General features: G+C 35.5%; 1 protein-coding gene across 1 annotated transcript in view; it reads right to left on the reverse strand.

Annotated features, from left to right (window-relative positions):
* Window positions 1–1196: 1196 nt before the first annotated feature.
* Window positions 1197–21087, reverse strand: part of MCOLN3 (mucolipin TRP cation channel 3) — a 41537-nt gene continuing 21646 nt past the window's right edge. The window contains exons 6-13 of the mRNA XM_051999213.1: window positions 16491–16590; window positions 15060–15172; window positions 14778–14927; window positions 12214–12315; window positions 11966–12088; window positions 7493–7699; window positions 3415–3587; window positions 1197–1455 (exon numbers count right to left, since the gene is read on the reverse strand). Coding sequence (XP_051855173.1) covers window positions 3453–3587; window positions 7493–7699; window positions 11966–12088; window positions 12214–12315; window positions 14778–14927; window positions 15060–15172; window positions 16491–16590 — 930 coding nt within the window. The 3' untranslated portion in view covers window positions 1197–1455; window positions 3415–3452. The remainder of the gene's footprint in view (window positions 1456–3414; window positions 3588–7492; window positions 7700–11965; window positions 12089–12213; window positions 12316–14777; window positions 14928–15059; window positions 15173–16490; window positions 16591–21087) is intronic.

The raw sequence follows: 21087 nt of genomic DNA on the forward strand, positions 1-21087 counted from the left end.
TTATGCTATTTAAATGCTAGTTATTATTATTATAAATAGTGCAAAGGTGCTATTTAAATGCTAGTTATTATTATTATTTATCTGTCATTCATACCAGAACATTTCAGTTTGAATCCAATTCTAAAAGCATATTTAATGATCACTTCCACAATTCCTGGACAGAATCTCAGTCTAAAAGAGGCCATCACCTCTCTTGGCAATGGGCATTGCTATTGAAATTTATTAGTCTCTCCTGATCATGAACTTCTATCATCTTAAGGAAGCTTAGCATGTGGAGAAAGGGGTGAATAGAATAGAGAAAAAATAAACCCAGCAAGGTAACATGCTCCCCCACCAGCAGCTCAAGCCCAGAAGGGTAATGCAAACTCCAAGTTTATAATCCAATTAAATTATATTCAACCAACATTTATTAAATGCCATCTATGTGCCAGATGAGAGTTGATCTGGATAAAGAATAACTTCAAGCCAAGTTCAAGTTGGTTCAAATCTGACCTCTGATAATTAATTGATCCTGGGCAAGTCACATAACTCTCAATATTATAGAACAGTTCTCTAAGACTTTCGATTTTAAAGAAGGTACTAATCTACATTAGGGAGGAGGAGTTTCTTCTTCTTGGAGTTGTCTACAATAATAAAATCACAGGACCATTCACTGTTCCTGTTCCCTATGTGCCAAGGAACTTTTCTAGGCCTTGGGGATCCAAAACCAAAAAACTAGTCCTAGCCTTCTAAAGTCAGTGTTTTCTATTTGAATCTATTCCATCTAAATACTATCGACATTTCTGTAGGTATTGCTCCTTCTCCAGAAGATCCAGGGGGATAAAAAGAGAGTAGAGATGAACTAATCAAATGATTTTTATCTTCCCATTGATATGGTTTCCCAATATGGAAATTTCCTCCAAAAGCACAGGTTGTAATTTGTGATCTTGCTATACATATTTTTATACAATTTATACAATGTTTTCACTTTTTCTTGCCTTCTCAATGGATGGGGGAGTTAAAGGGAGAGGAAAAGATTTGAAACTGAAAATAAAAACTGAATTCTAAAAAAAATTGTAGTCTTGGTTAAGGAGTTTCCTGGGACACTGAGAAATTAAGTGAAATGCCTATGATCATACAATGACAATATTTCAGAGGTAGGCCTTCTTGGACATCATCCCCTACGTTAGCAATCTGAACCACACAATTTCAACATATCTGCTCCATCTCTGTGCAATTTAATAATGATTATAATACAAACACCTTAATTTATAGGCCTAGAAAGATGTAACCTGAAGAAGGTAACATTTATTTTCTACTTTTCTGGGTTTGTTTAAACACATACACATATGTAAAATATTCTATATTCATTTTTCCTTAAAACCTTCCATTTCAAACACATTCAGTCATTATTGCTGTTCAATACTTGATAATAGCAGGGAGATTTCACAGCTTCAAGGATTTCATCATTAAGACCTTCAAAGATAAAACATACAGAGAATTTGTCAATTTCCTCTTGAAAAATAACAGTCACTTTGATACAAATATCAGAACTTTTAGACGTAGGAAGATGTAACCTGAAGAAGATAACATATTTATTTTCTACTTTTCTGGGTTTGTTTAAAAAAAATGCATACACATATGTAAAATATCCTATGTTCACTTTTCTTTAAAACCTTTCATTTCAAACACACTCAGTCATTATTGCTGTTCAATACTTGATAATAACAGGGAGATTTCACAGCTTCAAGGATTTCATCATTAAGCCCTTCAAAGATAAATTATACATGGAGCTTGTCAATTTTCTCTTGAAAAAATAATAATCACTTTGCTGCTTAATAAACTCCTTATTTCACTATTTGAAAGCCATTCAAATTAGTTTCTATTTTAATAAATGGCATCCTGTCACTTAAGAAATGTTCCATCTCAAGTCAACAGGAGATTATAAATAAGGAAGAACCAAAAATCAAATTATTTTCATGTCTTTATATTTTTCCTGAGACATGTATTTTCAGGAATCTCAGAAATGGGAAGACATTTTTTTTTAGTTTCAAAAGGTAAAGTCCCTGTAAGGTAACGCTGACAATTTATCTTTTAAAACATATCTGGTATACTCAGATACCAATAACCATACAATCTCTACCCTATTCCCAGTATATCCTAACCACAAGAACAATTCTTACTTGTAAAAATTTTATCTTAGTAAATTTGCAGTTTAATGTGCAATCATCTTTAAAAAAAAATTATACTGTGGGGGCAGCTATATGGTGCAGTGCATAGATCATTGACCCTAAAGTCAGGAAGACCTGAGAGTTCAAATCTGACCTTAGCACTTACTAATGTGTTATTCTAGGCAAATTTCTTATCCCCAACTACCTCACCAAGGAATTTATATACTGGTTAGAAGTTTATACTAGAAATGGTAGTTTTATAACATAAATTAAAAAGAAAAAAATTAAAAAAATTTTTTTTAAATCTTATGTTACTATTTTCCATGAAACTGAAGTTCTAAGAAATCCTTTTATATGATAAGTCATTAATTATGCAATTTTCACAAACCATGTGGCCCAGATAGAAAAGATTTTAAGTCACTTTCCATTTCTTGGCCTCTGTTTCTCCATCTTTCAAAAGGAGATTTCATTTATTGTTTCTAATATTTATGATGCTATGAATTTCTCTATTTTCTGGCTTTCACAGAACTGAGAGTAGAGATGAATAATAGCTAGCTTTCAGGTTCAGAACAAATACTAATAGTGGTTTCTGTCTTTTTCCCCCCCAGATCACATTTCTGATCTCAAAGCCTATTTATAGGAGAAATTTAACATAAACTTTCATTGGGGACTTGTGCTTTTCCTGTTAGTCACCTTTTCATTTACATTTTGTATTTGCATTGGATTTGGGGGGGGGGAGATGCTTCATCAAGAAGAAGTGACATTTATAGGAAGCAAGACAGAAGTAACAAGTAGACAAAAATGAGCCTAAATATGGCAGAAAGAGCAAACTTTAAAATAAGACTCTTTAATTGTTAAAAAGAAACCGTTCCTGTCTTTCAAAGAGCACCCCACCAAAACACTCATACAAACCCAAAGCATTTTAAGTACTGTTTTTAGCCAACATACATGTTCTTCTAAATGAACATGTGCTGATTGTACATGGTTAATTGATATTAAATTGCTTACTATCTGGGAGAGAGGGAAAGGGATAGGGAAAGGGAAGAAGGAGAAAAGGAAGAGGGAGAGGGAAAGAAAAGAGGAAGAAAAATTTGGAATTCAGAACCTTACAAAAATGAATGTTGAAAACTGTCCATGTAATTGGAAAAATAAAATAAAACATTATCAAATGGGGGGAAAAGGAGCATGTATAATCTCACAAGTGAGTATCTTCTCAGAGAATAGGGATCTCACTTCCACCACAAGTCTGTGATTTCTAAATTACCTGTCCCTTTGTCCTTGTGGTAATTAGGAGTTTGAGACTTATGATTTACAGCAACAAAAGAGAGACTTCCTGGTTTCTTCTTCCAACCTGTATCTACCAGAGTTGGGCAGATCTTTACATTCAGACATAAATGTGTGCAGTTCAGTCTCTGGAAAGCCATCTTGTTGGTAATGCTAGAGAGAAAAGGGAAAGGAATCATACTTTTAACACCCCCTCATCTACTCTAAATCTACTCTAAGAAACATTGCTGGAGAGATTTCCTCCAAGTAAGGTATCCATGATTCAGTGGAAAGAGTAAGATTATATCAAGGGACCTGGTTCTGCTACTATCTACTTGTGGGACCATAGGTAACAAGTCCCTTTACCTTAATTTCCTCTTCTGTTAAATGAAAGGATTGAATTACATGCTAATACTACTGCTACTAGAAGTAGCAACAGCCAGCATTTATGTAGCACCTACTATGTGCCTGCCACTTTATAAATATTATTTTATCCTTACAACTCTGAATGACAGATGCTATTATGATACACCCCTCCACACACATTTTTTAAAATAGATGAAAAAATGGAGGCAGAGAGCTTAAATGACCTTAGCCTTAAGACCTGAGTCTCAATTACCTTGATCTGAAAAATGAAGGGAAAGGGCTAGATAAATGATTTTTAATAAATTTCTTGCAGACATTTTAGCACTGTGGGCTACTCTTCCTGGATATTAATTATGAAGAGTTTTAGTCAGATTAGAGTGAAACTGGGAGAAAAGTTCATTTTGCAATAGGGCATTTCTTCTGGATCCAGGGAATCCTTCAATGAGTGGTGCTATTTTAACTTTCCATGTAGGGGAGAGAGGATGAATGGGTTGGAATGATAACAACAATAGTAACAATAAGTGATTCATACTAACTTTCAAGTTTTCAAAGCACTTCACATACATTATTTCACTTAAATGAGAAAGATAGTAGATAGTATCCCTTTACAAATCCAAAGGGGTGGGGAAGCTGGAATGAGTAAGGGGAGAGGAGGAGAACTACATCTTTTAACAAAAGCTGTTAAGTTTCTAGTGTGAACATCTACACTTCAGAAATTAGCAAATGCCATAAATCGGAGTTTGATTTGTCTTAAGAAAGTGACAGGCAACATGTAAATAATGTAGATTAAACAGAAAACTGTATTGTGTACATATTCCCCCAGAAAGCCAGCTGTGGAAAATATTGACCAGCACACTACTATCCTAGCAATCTATCCTTGGAAGTTCTTCCTGATTTCCACATCAGCTTGAAGGAAACTGCCCATAGGCCATTTGGTTATCAGGATTCTAGCTAGTCTAGTGCAGAGGTATCAAACTCAAAACCTGTAAAACTCCCTAAGTGCTACTGGAAACAGATTAAAATATAATGGGAAATGTTTAACAAAATAAGCAAAAAATAAAAAATAAAATGCATCATGGGTAATGTAAATTTGTGGTTTTCTAAATCAACAGGCAGTGGGGATTTCTAGGTATGTTTCTATTTGAATTTGCTATCATTGATGACCTTCTGCCAAACAGCATAGTTCACTGACTATAAGATTGTAAGATTGAGAATCAAGAAAACCTGAGTTCAGATTCAAATACCCCCATCCCCACTTGATAGGGGGTTGATGATGAACAAGATGCTCCGTTTCTTCATCTGCAGAATGACTAGTGATCTTCAGCCATTAGATTCCAATGTAGAGGGATTGAGAATCAAGAAGAGGCCATTTTCATCCTACAAGAACCCCAAAATTTGTAGTTAAGGATTTCTAGAGCCCACTAGGGGGCCAGTAAAGCCAATTATTCATTTAGTTATTCCTCAGTCTTGAAGTTAGCTTCAATTGTCAAGTGTGTAAATGCAAGGGCAGAATCTAAGGCTCACAGGCAGATTGTAGGACACATTGGAATAAACATGATGTCAAGAACAAGAGAAATGACGATTCCACCATATCCTGCTTTGGTCAGGACCCCATCTGAAGACCTTGTTCCAATCCTATCCATTGTTACCAGGATCTCAGTTTTCTTGTTTGTAACCTGAAAAGGGTTGAATTATGGAGCCTCCTCCCAAGAGGAATATCATATGACCAAGAATTACTTCCAGTAAATCAAAGGATACGGACGATATTCAAAAATTGCAAACTATGAGCAACTGTATGAAAATGTATTCTAAATCAACCTTAACAAAACAAAATGCAAATTAGAATTATAGATATAGACAACACTAAATAAGCAAACTGAGAAGCTAGAGAGAGTTCAGGATGGTCAACGGTCTTGCTCATAAGATCATGCTATTTATGGATGGGGAAACTATAGATGTTTACACTGGGGAAGGAAAGGTATTTTTTTTGGCGTGGGGAGGAAAGTGGAATTAGGAATTCAGAGGCAATGGTTTGGGATGTCAAATTCTAAAGTATTACTAAGTAGAAAAGGGATTAGGTATAGTCTACCTGGCTTCACAGGGGCAGAAGTAGGGGCAAGAGATAGAACTTTTAACATGACAAATTTAGACCTACGGAGAAAATTTCCTAAAAATCAGAGCTGTCCCACACTGGAAAGGACTTTATTGAAAGGGCATTGAGTTCTTCCCATAATGGAGGTCTTTAATCAAAGCTAAGAGGGAAATATCAGAATGTCCATGTAGAGACTGGACTAAATAGCCTCTAGGGTCCCTTCCTATGAATAATGAAAGGTTTTTAAAGTCTCTTTTCTATAGGATAGCCTCACAAATACTTCTAAATAGCTCAATATTATAATTATGAAGAATATTTATTGAATCAAATCATATCTAGTTGTATTTTATTTTAACACATGCATCAAGACAAGTCTTCAATATTACTGTCAAGTAATAGATTTAGGCTTGGAAAGGACCCATAAGGTGACTTCACTTCACAAAATCGAAAATTAGATAGTTTAATGAGTTATTCAAGATCACTTGGATAGTAAGAGAGCTGGGATTCAGACTCAAATTCTCTGCCTCCTAAATTGGAACTTTCTAATTTGGCACTTTTCTAATTGAGCAGCTAGGAGACACTATTGTACATAGAGTTCTACACCTGGAGCCATGAAACTTCATCTCCTGAGTTCAAATCTGGCTTCCTAGCTGTGTGATTCTGGGCACGTCCTGTTACCCAATTGCCTCAATTATCTCACATATAACATGAGCTGAAGAAGAAAATGGCAAATCATTCTAGTATCTCTGCCAAACAGGGTCACAAAAATCAGAAACAATTGGAAAACAACTAAAACAATTTGCCACCATTATACCTTCCCACAGTCAATTAGTTACTTACCAACTCTTATATTTATTAGCTCTGAGCCCAAACACATTTTATACAACATGATTTAAGAAATCTAAAGTCTGAGTCGCCATGTCATCTTCAAATCTCTTCTATGCATCTTTAGGCATGGAAGGTGATTTATGGACACATAACCATACAGCTGGTCTGGTTTTCAAGTGATTGAATGTAACTGAAAGATTTATAGCATATCCCATTACAAAGGATGAGAGCACAGTTGATCACATGAAAGACTGGATTAGACTTTCCTGATCTCCCAGATTTTGTATCTGACGGTAGCCATTCTCTACAATATCTTTTAGAAAGTTAGAAAGTATGTCAGAGAGGAAATGGTTGGCAAAGCTCTTTGCTCAAAATAGCCTTGTGAGATAGGTGTTATAATTATCCCCATTTTACAGATGAAGAAACTGAGTATTTTGCTCAGCGTCACCCACCTACCAAGTATCAAGTGACTAAAAGGGGGTTTTGAATCCAGGTCTTCTTGATCCCCAATTTTTCATTCTGTGAGCTGTACCATGTGGCAGAGGCTTTGAGGTAAAACCCGGAACATGTCAGAAGTTCAGGGTTTTCTCCTCCTTCACTACTCTATTTCATTATTTTTGAGATGGCAGATTTTGTTCTTTCCAGTGAGGACTGATCGTTTCATGCTTTCCCCCTGCTCTCCAGTCCCACCTCTAAAATTCTAAGTCCCATAGCCAAGTGGCAATCTTCTTCTGAGACTTCCCCTTCATTGAATACCCTTCTCAATCTGGAATTGTGGACTAGTCAGACTTACCTTAATTGTTTCATAGGTGTCAGTGATCAAGGCAATGAAGAGACTTAAAACCATGTAGATAAAGAGGCTGATGAAAGAGTAGAGGTAGATCCGACTAAACAACCAAACCAAGTAACTTTTTTGCTGCATTTTTGCAAATGTGGCAAACATGTCATCTCCATTTATGAGAGAAAAAAGGCACTCGGAAACCATATTCAGCGACCGGAACTGAAAAGACCAAACAGACAACATACTCTTTAAAATTCACAGTCTTGGGGGGAAGGATGAAGGGAAGGGAGGGAGAGAAATTTGAAACACAAAATGAGTACCCTTTGATCCAGTAATAGGTCCCAAAGAAATCGTAAAAAAGGGGGAAAATGTTTGTAGCGGCCCTTTTTGTACTGGCAAGGAACTGGAAATCGAGTGGATGCCCATCAGTTGGAGAATGGCTGAATAAGTTACGGTTTATTATTATGCAATATTATTGTTCTAGAAAAAATGATGAGTAGGCTTATTTCAGAAAAACCTAGAAAGACTTACATGAGCCAATGCTGAATGAAGTGAGTGGATCCAAGAGAACATTGAACACAATAACACAAGATTACGTGATGATCTGCTGTGATAGACAGCTCTTTTCAACAATGGGGTGATTCTAGGCAATTCCAATAGATTTGTGATGGAAAGTGTAATCCAGATCCAGAGAGAGAATTATGGTGACTGAATGTGGATCAAAGCATAGGATTTTCACTGTTTTGTTGTTTGTTTGCTTGTTTTTTCTTTCTCATTTTTTCCCTTTTGATCTGGCTTTTCTTGCACAGTACAATGAATATGAAAATATATTTAGAAGAATTGTACATATTTAACCTATATTGAATTACTTCCTTCTTGGGATGGGGGAAGGAGGGAGAGAGAGGCAAAAATTTGGAATACAAGGTTTTGCAAAGGTGAATGTTGATTTGGAAAAATAAAATATTATTAAAATAAAATTAAAAAAAAAAAGAAGGAAATGACAACTCATTCCAGTATCTTTGCCAAGAAAACACCAAATGAGGACAGGAAGAGTTGTTAATATTATTGAAATGATTGCACAACAACACAGTTTATCTAGACCAATGGTGCCAAGTTCTGAGGTCAGCAAAACTCCTAAATGCTTCCTGAACAGTGTAAAATATTTAACAAAACAAAATTACAATAAATATAGATATTACATTTTAAAACTAAGTTAACATGGGACCTGTGGGGATCTTTAGGTATGAATTAGTGTCCTCCATTTATATTTGGATTTGATACCACCAATCTAGGCCAACACCTTCAATTTACAGAAATCAACAACCAGGAATTGAAATACCTTTCCCAAGATCACACATGTTTTTTATCAAAGCAAGAGTGCAAATTCACTGACTCCAAATCCAGTGCAACATGTTTGTCCTAATACTAATAGCTCACCTATTAGATTAGATTATATAATGCTTTTAAAAGTTTTCAAAATACCTTAAAAATATTATCTCATTTTATCCTCACAACTATTCTGGTATGGAAAATACTATTATATTCCCATGTTACAGATGAGAAACTGAAGTAGAGAGAGGTTAAGTAATTTTGGTCTCCTATTAAAGTGTTTGAGATGGGATTTGAATCTAAGTTTTCCTGACTTAGGCAGCGAGGTGGTGCCATACTGCATAGAGTATAGGGCCTGAAGTCAGAAAAACTCATATTTCTGAGTTCAAATCTGGCTTCAGACATTTATTAGCTGTGTGACCCTGGACAATTCACTTAACCTTGTTTGCCTCAGTTTCCTCATCTGTAAAATGAACTTGAGAAGGAAATGACGAACCCATTTCTGTCAAGAAAACCCCAAATGGGGACATGAAGATCAGATATGACTGAACAACAACTTCCTGACTTAGGGCCAAATGCTCTATCTACGATATTAGATATCATTCTATCTAATAGTCATGGAAGTGAATTGGTTTAAAGAAATTTAAATTAAATTTTAAAATTAGTCTGGAATCTGTTGATTTATATACATATGTGTGTATTTTAAAATAATTAGTTTCTTTTATAAGCCTATGTATTTTATGCATTCAAAAACCATTATTTTCAGAAGGAATTCATCGGTTTCATCAGACTGTGAAAGGGGTCCAATACCAAAAAATAGCAAAGAATCCCTACTTTAAATCATGATAAGAGGGACAGGGCCAATGCTTACTGCATCAATCACATCATATGTACAAGTTTATTTTATCATTTCCCCAAGACAAGCTGTTTCTTTTTCATGCCCCATTTAACAGAAGCCTGAACTAGGCCAGGCCGTAACCAATCTCATCATGCTGCCAGTCCGAGCCTTGTTCCTACTTTTTCAAAGAGTGAGATTTGGATCTATTTCAGAAATGATTCATGAACTGGAAGAGTTATAAATCCAACTAAATCAATCAATCAAGAAGCATTTACATAGCAGCTACATGTGCCAGGTATTGTGCTAGGCATTAGGGACACAAAAATGGGTTTTAATAGTCACTACCCTCACAGAGTTCACATGGAAAAGACAAGTTGTTAAAAAAAAAAAAAAAAAAAAAAAAAAAAAAAAAAAACTAGGTCTATACAACTCACATAGAGAGGAGATAGAAGGTAATATGAGAGGAAAAAGGCACCGCAAATTGGAGAAATGTGGTAAGATTTACTAAAAAAAAAAAAAAAAAAAAAAAAAAAAAAGTAAGATTTGAACTGAAATTTAAAGGAAACCAGATGAAGAGAATAGACTCAAAACAGTGATTTAAATGAATGAATTTTCAAAATCTGCAACTTGAATTTTGAGCTAATATCTACATGATTGTTTTTGTACATTTTAAAATGAGAATGTAATAATGATTTAAATAGCATCTACTATGTACCATGTCTATGTTCAGTTTTTTTTTTAAACAAATATTATCTCATTTGGTTTTCAAAACAACCTAGGTAGATTGATGATCCTTTTATAGTAGGGGAAACTGAGGCAAATTGAGGTGAAGTGGCCTGCCTGGTAGCTAAGAAATATCTGAGGCTGGAATTGAATTCAAGAAGATGGGTCTTCCACATTGAAAGCCCACTGCTTGCTGTACCATGGCACCATCTAGCTGCCCTGGCACATAGTAAGAGCATAATGAATATGTACTCTTGGCAAGTGACCTAGGAACACATTGAAAGCAGAAAAATAACATTAGTGGTTCCACTAGTCCAACTCCCTCTCTTTCCAGAGAAGTAAACTGAGATCCAGAGGTCAAGTGCTTTGCTAGGATGACATGGGTAGGAAATGTTATAGAGCCAAGATTCAGACCTAACTTCTTTTTTTTAAACTTTCCTCCATTCTATCAGGCTGTGATCTCAAGACCTGTGAAATGGTGATGATAAGTGAAGTATAAAATGAAATAATGAATTGTAAAGTGCTGGCCAAACTTTGAGGCTGAGAGCTCTTATCCTCAGTTTTTTCAGCTATGAAATGGAATAAGTACATCATCAAATAAGATAATGGGTTGTAAAGAACTTTGTAAACCTTACATAGAGGTCAGCAGGAACTAGTTGTATATGAACTTTTATATTCTTTCTTGATTCTGAGAACAACCATTCAATGTTTCTCAACCTGGTCATAAATTAAATTTTGAATTGCAAATGTTACTTCTTAAAAAGTTCTTATTGCTATCTATCTCTTGCTTATACATTATTTAATTTCTCCATCTGACCACCAGCAGATATTTAATGACTTAATTTGGGGGGGGGAATTGTACATATGGTATAATTTTAAGCTTAATTTAATAAAATTAAGTTTAATTTAAAGAAAATTAAAGTTTAATTTGGATTGAGCTCTGGGTTTGGAGTTAGGAAGACCTGAGCTGGTTTTAAGTTATAGCTGTGTAACCCCAAGTCTTTTAATCCTTATTTCTCTCCATTTCTTCACCTGGAAACTCAACACAGCATCTATCTGGTAGAGATGTTGTGAAAATCAAATAAGATAGTATTTTATAAAGCGTAGTTTCTGACACATAGTAAGAGCTGGCTGGGGTAAATATTTCTTTCTTTCTCCTACCCTTCTCTAAATTGCATTATTAACAGTTTTCCATTACTTTCTTAAGTAAAAACAAAGCAATAAATCAAGCCTTGACTTGTATTGCTCACAAATTTTCAAGATTCACACTGACAAATGAACAACTGACTGGGAAAGCAGATTGGAGCTGGCTCCAGCATGCCTCCATCTGTTCTTCCTCCCAAGAGTCATCCCTTTTAACAAGGATTTTCTTTTTTAAAGAAGAAAAGACAAAAATTTAAAAAGTTAGCAAATGAGATCACTAAAAATAAAAATTCATGCAATATTGTCCACCCTTGGAGCCCCCAAATCCACAGAGGAGGGACTAACAAGATTTTCTAAACTGTTTTGTTTGCTTGCTTTTTTTTTTTTGCCTCAGGAGTCTTAAGCGACTGGCATTCAGGTACGATTTAAGAAATGTGACTATTTATCCACACCTTCACATGATAAGGTCCCAAGACGATCCAGCCGCAGAAGCAGTAGCCAAGATAGATCATGGCAGCACAGCAGCAGAATCTAATGACATTGGGTAATGCTGCCTGAAGAGTCAGAATGAGGAGCTATGGAGAGAAACAATCATTGGTGAGTTCTTTACCACCTGTTCTTAGGCTCCTATAGTTCAATGAATAAGACCAAAAAAAAAAAAAAGCCAACCTCTTCAGAGATCCTGAGAAAAAAATCTTACATTGTACTTCTGGAAGAAACCAAGGTAGCGAATGACTCCGAGCCACGCAAGCATCGTTGAGGTCCCCAGAAGGATGCTACAAACATCGTAACTGCTGAGGCTCTAGACAGAGAGACCCAGAGAGACACTGTAAGCATGGAGTCCTACCTTTTACATGCTGTACCTTAGGTTCATTCATAAAACGATGATAGCCATATAAAAATTACTATGGAAAATGTTACATTTTCTTTACCTACTTACAGGGCTGGCTTCACTCAATCATAATAATAATTAGAAACAATGAGGATGGTAATAATAATATCTAGCACTTACATAGTACCTTATGTTCTAGGCACGGTGCTAATTAGTTTAGAAATATTATATCATTTGATTCTCTTAATATTAGGAGGTAGGTATTATTATTATCCCCATTTTATAATTAAGGAAAGTGAGGTAGGCATATAGAAGTTAAGTGATATGCCCAGGGTCACACAGATAATAAATAAGCTTTAATACTGTGTCTGTTACATACTAGGTGCTAATAAGTGCATATTAGATAAGTTGGAGAGAGTTCTGAGGAGAAAACTCAAGATTGTTGAGGACCATGAGACCAGGCCATATTAGGATATATATCATATGTAATAATCATTTCTATATTATATATGTCATATATGTGTACATATATGGTATATATATACCATATATACATGTGCATATATACATGTGCTATATGTATAGATTATGTATAATAATGATATAATAAATGCATTATATATTGTTATATATAATAATTATGTATAATAAAATACCATGCAATATAAAATATACCATATAATTCTACACACTATATAAAATATTACACATGCCACATGTTTTATTATATAGATGTGACACAATACTATATTAAAATATGCTTTTATACCATATATTTCTATAAATTATAAAACACATATAATATTTTGCAGAATTTATATAATATACATATGCATGATTTGTAGTATTCAAAGTCTTTTCACAATTTATGCTCACCATAACCTTGGGAATTTAATAGGACCAAATGGCATTATTCTCATCCAACCAATAAGGAAACTGAGTCAGTTGCCCAAGGTCACATGGCTAACATATGGAAGAAGTGAAACATAAACCCAGGTCTTTCAACCTACAATTCTGAATGTATACATTTTCCTGGATTAGAAAATCAAGCAAATTGTTACTGTTTTTGTCATTTGGTAACTTTCAGTTACATCTGACTTTTTATGACTCCATTGGGGTTTTCTTGTCAAAGCTACTGGAATGGTTTGCCATTTCCTTCTCCAGCTCATTTTACAGATGAGGAAACTGAGGCAACTAGGATTAAGTGACTTGCCCAGGATCACACAGCTAATCCAAGTCTGAAGTCATATTTGAACTAAAGTCTCCTTGACTCCAATCTGGGGATGCTCTATTCACCAAGTCCCCTATCTGCCTCTTGTACAAAGAGAATGATCATTTTACAAAGGGGAAAGAAGAAGCACAGGGCAGTCAAATAAAAATTCAGAGATCAAACACTTCTCATGCTTACTACTGCTTGATATTTGTATTGTATAGGAGATGAGCTTCTAGACATAGAAAGTGCATTCAAAGTTAAGAACCCCTCTCCTGAGTTCTGCCATTATTTTTTTCAGGCTCAGCCTCAACAGTGGGACACTTAGATGACACAATAACTAGGGCATCAGACATGGAGAAAGGAAAACCTGGCTTCAAATCCCGTCTTAGACAATTACTAGCTGTTTGATCCTGAAAAAGGCAGAATTTGCCTCTGTTTACCTCAGTTTCCTTATTTGTAAAATGAGGGAAATAACAGCAGTAATCTTATAGCATGATTATGCAGATTAAACGAGATAATATTTGTAAGGTACTTTGTAGCTCTAGAAATACTTGCTATCATTACTGACACAACAGGTAACTCTAAAGGATATTAATAGAAACAATAAGCCACTAGGAACTGATCTTAAGAGGGAAAGGTGCAAATTACACGTTAAAGAATTGCATCATTTAGCATCTTAATGTTGAATTGAGCTTTTTTGGAAGACAAATGAAGCAGAGAGAAAAAAAAAAAAGTTTGATATACATTCTCCTTTGAGATCCCTGAGCAGGGAGAGGAACAGATATTTATTGGGTACCTACGATGTTTTGAATTTTGGGCTGAGTTCTTTCACAAACATCTCTGAGCTATAGCTCTGCTACTACCATTCTTGACTCAATTTGGGGTTTCCTTGGCAATTTACTGGAGTGGTTTGTAATTTCCTTCTCCAGCTCATTTTATAGATAAAGAAACTGAGGCAAACAGTGTTAAGTGATTTGCCCAGCTGGTAAGTGTCTGAGACCAGATATGTATTCACAAAGATAAATCTTCTTGACTCCAGGTCTGGGGCCCTATTCACTATGCCATTTAGCCACTCCACAATGGAACTATCACTTCATTCTCGCAAGCTATGCCTTTCAATGGAAGCCCAGATCACATTTCAATGGTTACGCATATTGCTGGACAACGGTGAATACAAGTCCTATACTGAAGCTCTTTGTGAGCAGCAAAAGTGTCTTACCTTAGCTTGAATTTCCATTTTCAGGACCGAGCCAACAATAGTCAACATGTCACTGACAATAATCAAAATGTACCATCCGTTAACAAATGCCATTTGATCTGTAATGGAAACTTCCTTCTTAAAATGGAGGAGGAAGAAGTTGACATATTCCTTTAGAGGAGAATTGAAGATGTCAAAAAGGGAGAAAGGAGGAAATAACAGTCAATACATATATATTTTAAAATATTTGTACCTAGAGTGTCATTTTTAGAAAGGAACAAACATCTAATACCCAGTACACACCCGCTGGAGTTGAATTCCTTTAACCACCGACCGGGTGCAGAGAATTAACGAAGTTAAGCAAGTCAGGATGACAAAGGCGTCGAAAATCATCATGTAATGAGTATTCTTCTGTACTGCAAGAGATTAGCATCGCACACTTACAGAATTGGTCCATGAAGTTACAGAGGCAACATTCAGTTTGATGGGGATGTCAACATGGGCTCCCTTTGTTGGATGCCAAATAGAAGATACAAATTTGATTGGGCACTTTTCCCAGGCATGGGGAGTTATATGCTCACAGTAGAGAGGTGGTAAAGAGGTCCCCATGGCTAGAACTTCCTCAATATCATTACGCAAACTATTAATCTAAAACACAGTAGCTGAAGGGGGAATGGGTACAAGGGTCTTTTGTTTTTAATATAATTATCCCTCCTGAGTCATCTAACAAGATTCTTATTTATTCAATTGTATGTAGCAGACTCTGGGAAGCTTTCATAAGTGTTTAAAAGCACTTGTGATTTCTAGAATCAAATACTTGAAATGAATTTCAAAATGCTAAACAAAATTACATTTTTCCATTCACCCCCCAACGCCCCCAGTGTTTCATACAGTGCCTGGCACATAATAGACCCTTTGTAAATGCCTATTCAATTGAATTACCCACCCAAATGTCAAGTAGATTCTAATAAAGATGATAAAGATGGCTTAGTGGATGCAGAGAGGGAATAAGAAGACCCAGATTCAAATCTTGCCTCTAACATGTAAAAGTTGCATTACTCTAGGCAAGGGCCTCAAGTAATTCCCATGTCCCAGGCAATTCTCAAAGACTAAATTGCCAATCTGTATGCTCCATATTGGGAAAAAAGAATAAAAAAGGCATTTATTAAGTGCTATGTGTGAAAGGGATGGAGAACAGGCCTCAAAATTAGGAAGATTTGGGTTCAAATCACCTCTGCTGCATAAAATCATTTAACGTTTTAGATTATAAATTACTGGAAAGATTCTGATCTACCTTGGTGAGAGGTATTTCCTCACTTGGGAGTTCCCTATATCTATGAAATCACAGGTCCAGGACTGATCTCCAGCCAATCCCTTATTATGTGCCTGGCATATTTTAGGCTTTCAATGTCCTCATGTCCTTAGGCCCTGAAAGTTCCCTAGCGATTAAATCACATCCACTTACACCATCTTTCAGCCAAACTATAATATCCCTGACCACATTTCTTCTCAAATCCAAATTACTGCCATCCTACCTTGGGGAGGTGGGGATAGGAATGGTGAAAAGATAGGCCATCCAAATGATCAGCGATGGCCTGCCTCCCTAACCTTCCAGACTTCTATCTGCATTTGGTATCCAGAGACATTTCTTACATGGCACCCTAGGGATCTTGAGAGTGGTAATAGAAGGAAGATTTTCTACTCAGAAATTTATCCTAAAAGCTTATCACTCACTTGATCCAGATACGTGCCAATCTTTACATTCCCTGATGGCAATATCATTGTCAAGACTGATTTTAATTCTTCCACTATGAGCCTCATTGTCAAAAATTATCTGTGAAAAACAGGGGGGAAAAAGGGGTCAGAGAGATACCAGCAGGTTTTGAAGAAAACAAAAAGTCACATGAAAAGTTAAATCACATTTTCATTTAAAAAAAAAAAACAGTCTATCATTGCTTTAAAAATTCTCTTGAAACAAAAGAACATAAAACTTATCTAATCCTCATGCAGAGAAGTGGGGTATTACAGAGGCAGAATCTCATGAACAAGGTGGAATACCGTACACATTACCTGGTAAAATTTAACAATAATAACCAGCATCTACAGAGAGCTTTAAAGTTTGCTAAACACTTTTTATGGATTATGTAATCTTCCCAACAACCCTGGGAAGTTACTACTCTTGATCCTTCTTTACAGCTGAGGAAACTGAGTTTGGGAGAGATTAAGTGGTTTGTTCAGGGTCATATAGCTAACAAGTGCTCAAAGCAACTTTAGAAGTCAGCATAACTCATTTCCTTTGTTATACTACACATTTTCTTTTATACAGTTAAAAACATTATTTTGAAAAAAAGGATCTTTGACACAAAAAGGATTAAGAATCCCAGCAGCATTAGTTCAATGTTTTAACTTTAAGGAAGGGGAAAACTGTGGTCCAGATAATTTAAATGATCAAGTCTAGAAATTGTGAACACATCCAGCCATTCTGGAGAGCAATTTGGAACTATGCTCAAAAAGTTATCAAACTATGCATACCCTTTGATCCAGCAGTGTTTCTACTGGGCTTATACTCCAAAGAGATACTAAAGAAGGGAAAGGGACCTGTATGTGCCAAAATGTTTGTGGCAGCCCTGTTTGTAGTGGCTAGAAGCTGGAAAATGAATGGATGCCCATCAATTGGAGAATGGTTGAGTAAATTGTTGTATATGAATGTTATGGAATATTATTGTTTTGTAAGAAATGACCAGCAGGATGAATACAGAGAGGACTGGTGAGACTTACATGAACTGATGCTAAGTGAAATGAGCAGAACCAGGAGATCATTATACACTTCGACAATGATACTTTATGAGGATGTATTCTGATGGAAGTGGATTTCTTTGACAAAGAGACCTAACTAAGTTTCAATGGATAAATGATGGACAGAAACAGCTACACCCAAAGAACGAACATTGGGAAACTAATGTGAACTATTTGCATTTTTGTTTTTCTTTCCGGGTTATTTTTACCTTCTGAATCCAATTCTCCCGGTGCAATAGGAGAACTGTTCGATTCTGCAAACATATATTATATCTAGGATATACTGCAACATATCTAACATATATAGGACTGCTTGCCATCTAAGGGAGGGGGTGGAGGGAGGAAGGGGAAAAATCGGAACAGAAGCGAATGCAAGGATAATGTTGTAAAAAAATTACCCTGGCATGGATTCTGTCAATATAAAGTTATTATTAAATAAAATAAAATAAAATATTAAAAAAAAAGAAAGAAATGACCAGCAGGATGAATACAGAGAGGATTGGCAAGACTTACATGAACTGATGCTAAGTGAAATGAGCAGAACCAGGAGATCATTATATACCTCAACAATACTGTTTGAGGATGTATTCTGATGGATGTGAATCTCTTCGATAAAGAGAGCTAATTCAGTTTCAATTGATCAAGGATGGACAAAAGCAGCTTCACCCAAAGAAAGAACAATGGGAAATGAATATAAACTGCTTGCATTTTTGTTTTTCTTCCTGAGTTATTTCTACCTTCTGAATCCAATTTTCCCTGTGCAACAAGAAAACTGTTCGGTTCTGCACATATATATTGTATCTAGGATATACTGTAACCTATTCAACATGTAAAGGACTGCTTGCCATCTGGGGGAGGGGTGGAGGGAGGGAGGGGAAAAATCGGAACAGAAGTGAGTGCAAGGGATAATGCTGTAAAAAATTACCCTGGCATGGGTTCTGTCAATAAAAAGTTATTTTAAAAAATGATCAAGTCTAGTCCTGTACCTACCATGCCACCTAGTCCCCTCAAAAGAGGATTCAAGCAGGAATGAAGGTAGTAAATGACTATTATGATAATGACAAAAGGCATCAATAAAAACATAAATTTTGAAAGCTTTTAACAATGTCTACTCAAACCCTGATGTAATGCTATTTCCTCACCTGGGAGTTCCCTATATCTATGAAATCACAGGTCCTGGTTTTTGCTCCTGGTTCCTAGGGGTGCTATTGAATTCTCAAGAGAGTATGAAATCCAGATGGAAAAGTTTTGAGCACAGGCCCCTACAATGAACTGTGTGTCTTACTATAGAGAAATATAGTACAGTTAAATTTAGAGAGATTGACATTCCGTCATTCATGGGTTGATCAACCTTTTGGTCACAACAAGTCTCAGAGAGCACCTTCCAAGTCCAAGAGTAGATTCAATATATAACAGTGGAATGGGTCATAGTAGTAGAGAGGGACATATCAGCCATAGTAGTGAACCCTATGACAAAAGCAAATTTATAGGAATATCAAATCTGGACTGAACCAACAATGAGCTGTTTTGTTCTTCAGAAGTAAAAAGTCTTCCTTAATTACTTGATTGAAGACTATGAAAGACGAACAACTCTCATACTCCTTTCTTTTCCTTTGAAAGGTTGGGGACCACCATAGAAAATGTCACGTGCTTTATTGCCTGATTTTGTTTGACTTTTCCTTTGTTACGAGGGAGGGTTCTATTGGACAGAAGAATTTATTGGGAAATCATTGGTATAAAAATGGCTCAGTGAGAACTTAATTTAGGCTATTGTAATATTGTAGTATTTAGATCACATGAGATATTTGTAAAAAGTTTCGTACAGTGGCTGGCACATAGAAAGTACCATATGGATGCTTATTCCCTTCTTCTCATTAGAAATAAGGCTTAAATCCAAATATTGCTGTAAAAAAGTAATTCCAGACTTCAGTTCTTCTCAATACATACAAAACTGATGTCAGATTCTTTCCTAAAAGTAGGTTTTGCCATCCGGTGGGAAAAACTACCACCATAACAAGAAATGATGTTTGGAAAAAAATCCCAGAGATCATTTAGACCCAGGATTCTTAACTTGGGGTCAGTAATTTTTGGATTTTAAAAAATTCTCAATATTGTATTTTAGCATAACTCATTTCCTTTGTAATACTATACATTTTCTTTTATGCAGTTAAAAACATTATTCTGAAAAAAAGGATCTTTGACACAAAAAAGGATTAAGAATCCCAGCATCATTAGTTCAATGTTTTAATTTTAAGGAAGGGGAAAACTGTGGTCCAGATAATTTAAATGATTTGTTCAAAGTCACCTAATTCAACAAAACTAACACATGATAGAGCTGAGATTAAAAAGCACATTCCTTCAATGTTCAACTCTCAAGGCCAAGGTTATTAAATGGAAATAGGTTGAAAAGATCTTGATTCCAGACTATAAAAGACAAATAACTCATACACTCCCTTCTTAGAAAGGTTGAGAACCATCACAAGGAATGTCAAATGCTTTATTGCTTGATTTTGCTTGACTGTTTTCCTTTATTACAAAGGAAGATTCAACTGAGCAGAGAAATTGATTAGGGGATCACTAGAGTAAAAACATAAGGCATTGATGATTCAATGTAGAGAGAACTGACCTCAGAATCAGGAAGCCCTACATTCAAGTCTTTCTAAGGTATGATGGATGGATAACTTCAGGGACATCATTTAATGCCTACAGGAATTTTTTAAAATGCTAATGTTAGACTGAACCAATAATGGTCTTCAGAAGTAGAAGGTCTTCCCTAATTATTAAGACTCTCAAAGACTAAAAATGATAGAGAAGGCTCCTGCATAGGACCTGCAGGGACAGAGGATATTCCCCAAATTAAAGAAATCACAATCTGGTTCAAACTAAAAAAATTAATAAGAAATTACTTTGAATGTTCTACTATACACAGATGAAAAACTGTATTCCCTGTATATCCTACTGAGATCTCTCTATTTATCTCATAATTATAAGTTATTCAATAAACAATTTGGTTCTGTGATTTCTTAACTGTTATTCATTTTATTTTCTATAAATAAGAATTGTGAAATACCCTGCTTATTATTAAAGCTATTAAAGCTTTAAACTGCATTAAGACTTTGGAGACCCTCTGTGGTTTTGTCTTTCTTCTGCTGTCACTCAATATTTCCTGTATGAATTCAGCTATTGAATTGTGTGGTGTGTATAAATTGAGAATTATATATTTGTTATTCAGTTGCTTTCTTTCTGAATTTTATTTTGAATTTTATCTTATTAAATGTCACCATTCTTCCTTTTTTAAAACTCCCAGCTGGCATAATATGTTTTAGATCAGTCTCTTCCTTGTAATCCAACTATATCTTTTTGCATTGTATGTGCTTCTTACAAATGAAAAAAAAAAAAGATAAGGAAAAGAAGGAAAGAAGCAAGCAAGGGAGGAAGGAAGGGAGGAATGGAGGGAAGAGAGAGAGGGAGGAAGAGAAGAAGGAAGGGAGAGAAGAATGGAGGGAAGAAGAAAGGGAGGAAGGAAGGAAGGAAG

This window comes from Antechinus flavipes, chromosome 4 (assembly GCF_016432865.1).
Source record: "Antechinus flavipes isolate AdamAnt ecotype Samford, QLD, Australia chromosome 4, AdamAnt_v2, whole genome shotgun sequence".
Lineage (NCBI taxonomy): Eukaryota > Metazoa > Chordata > Mammalia > Dasyuromorphia > Dasyuridae > Antechinus > Antechinus flavipes.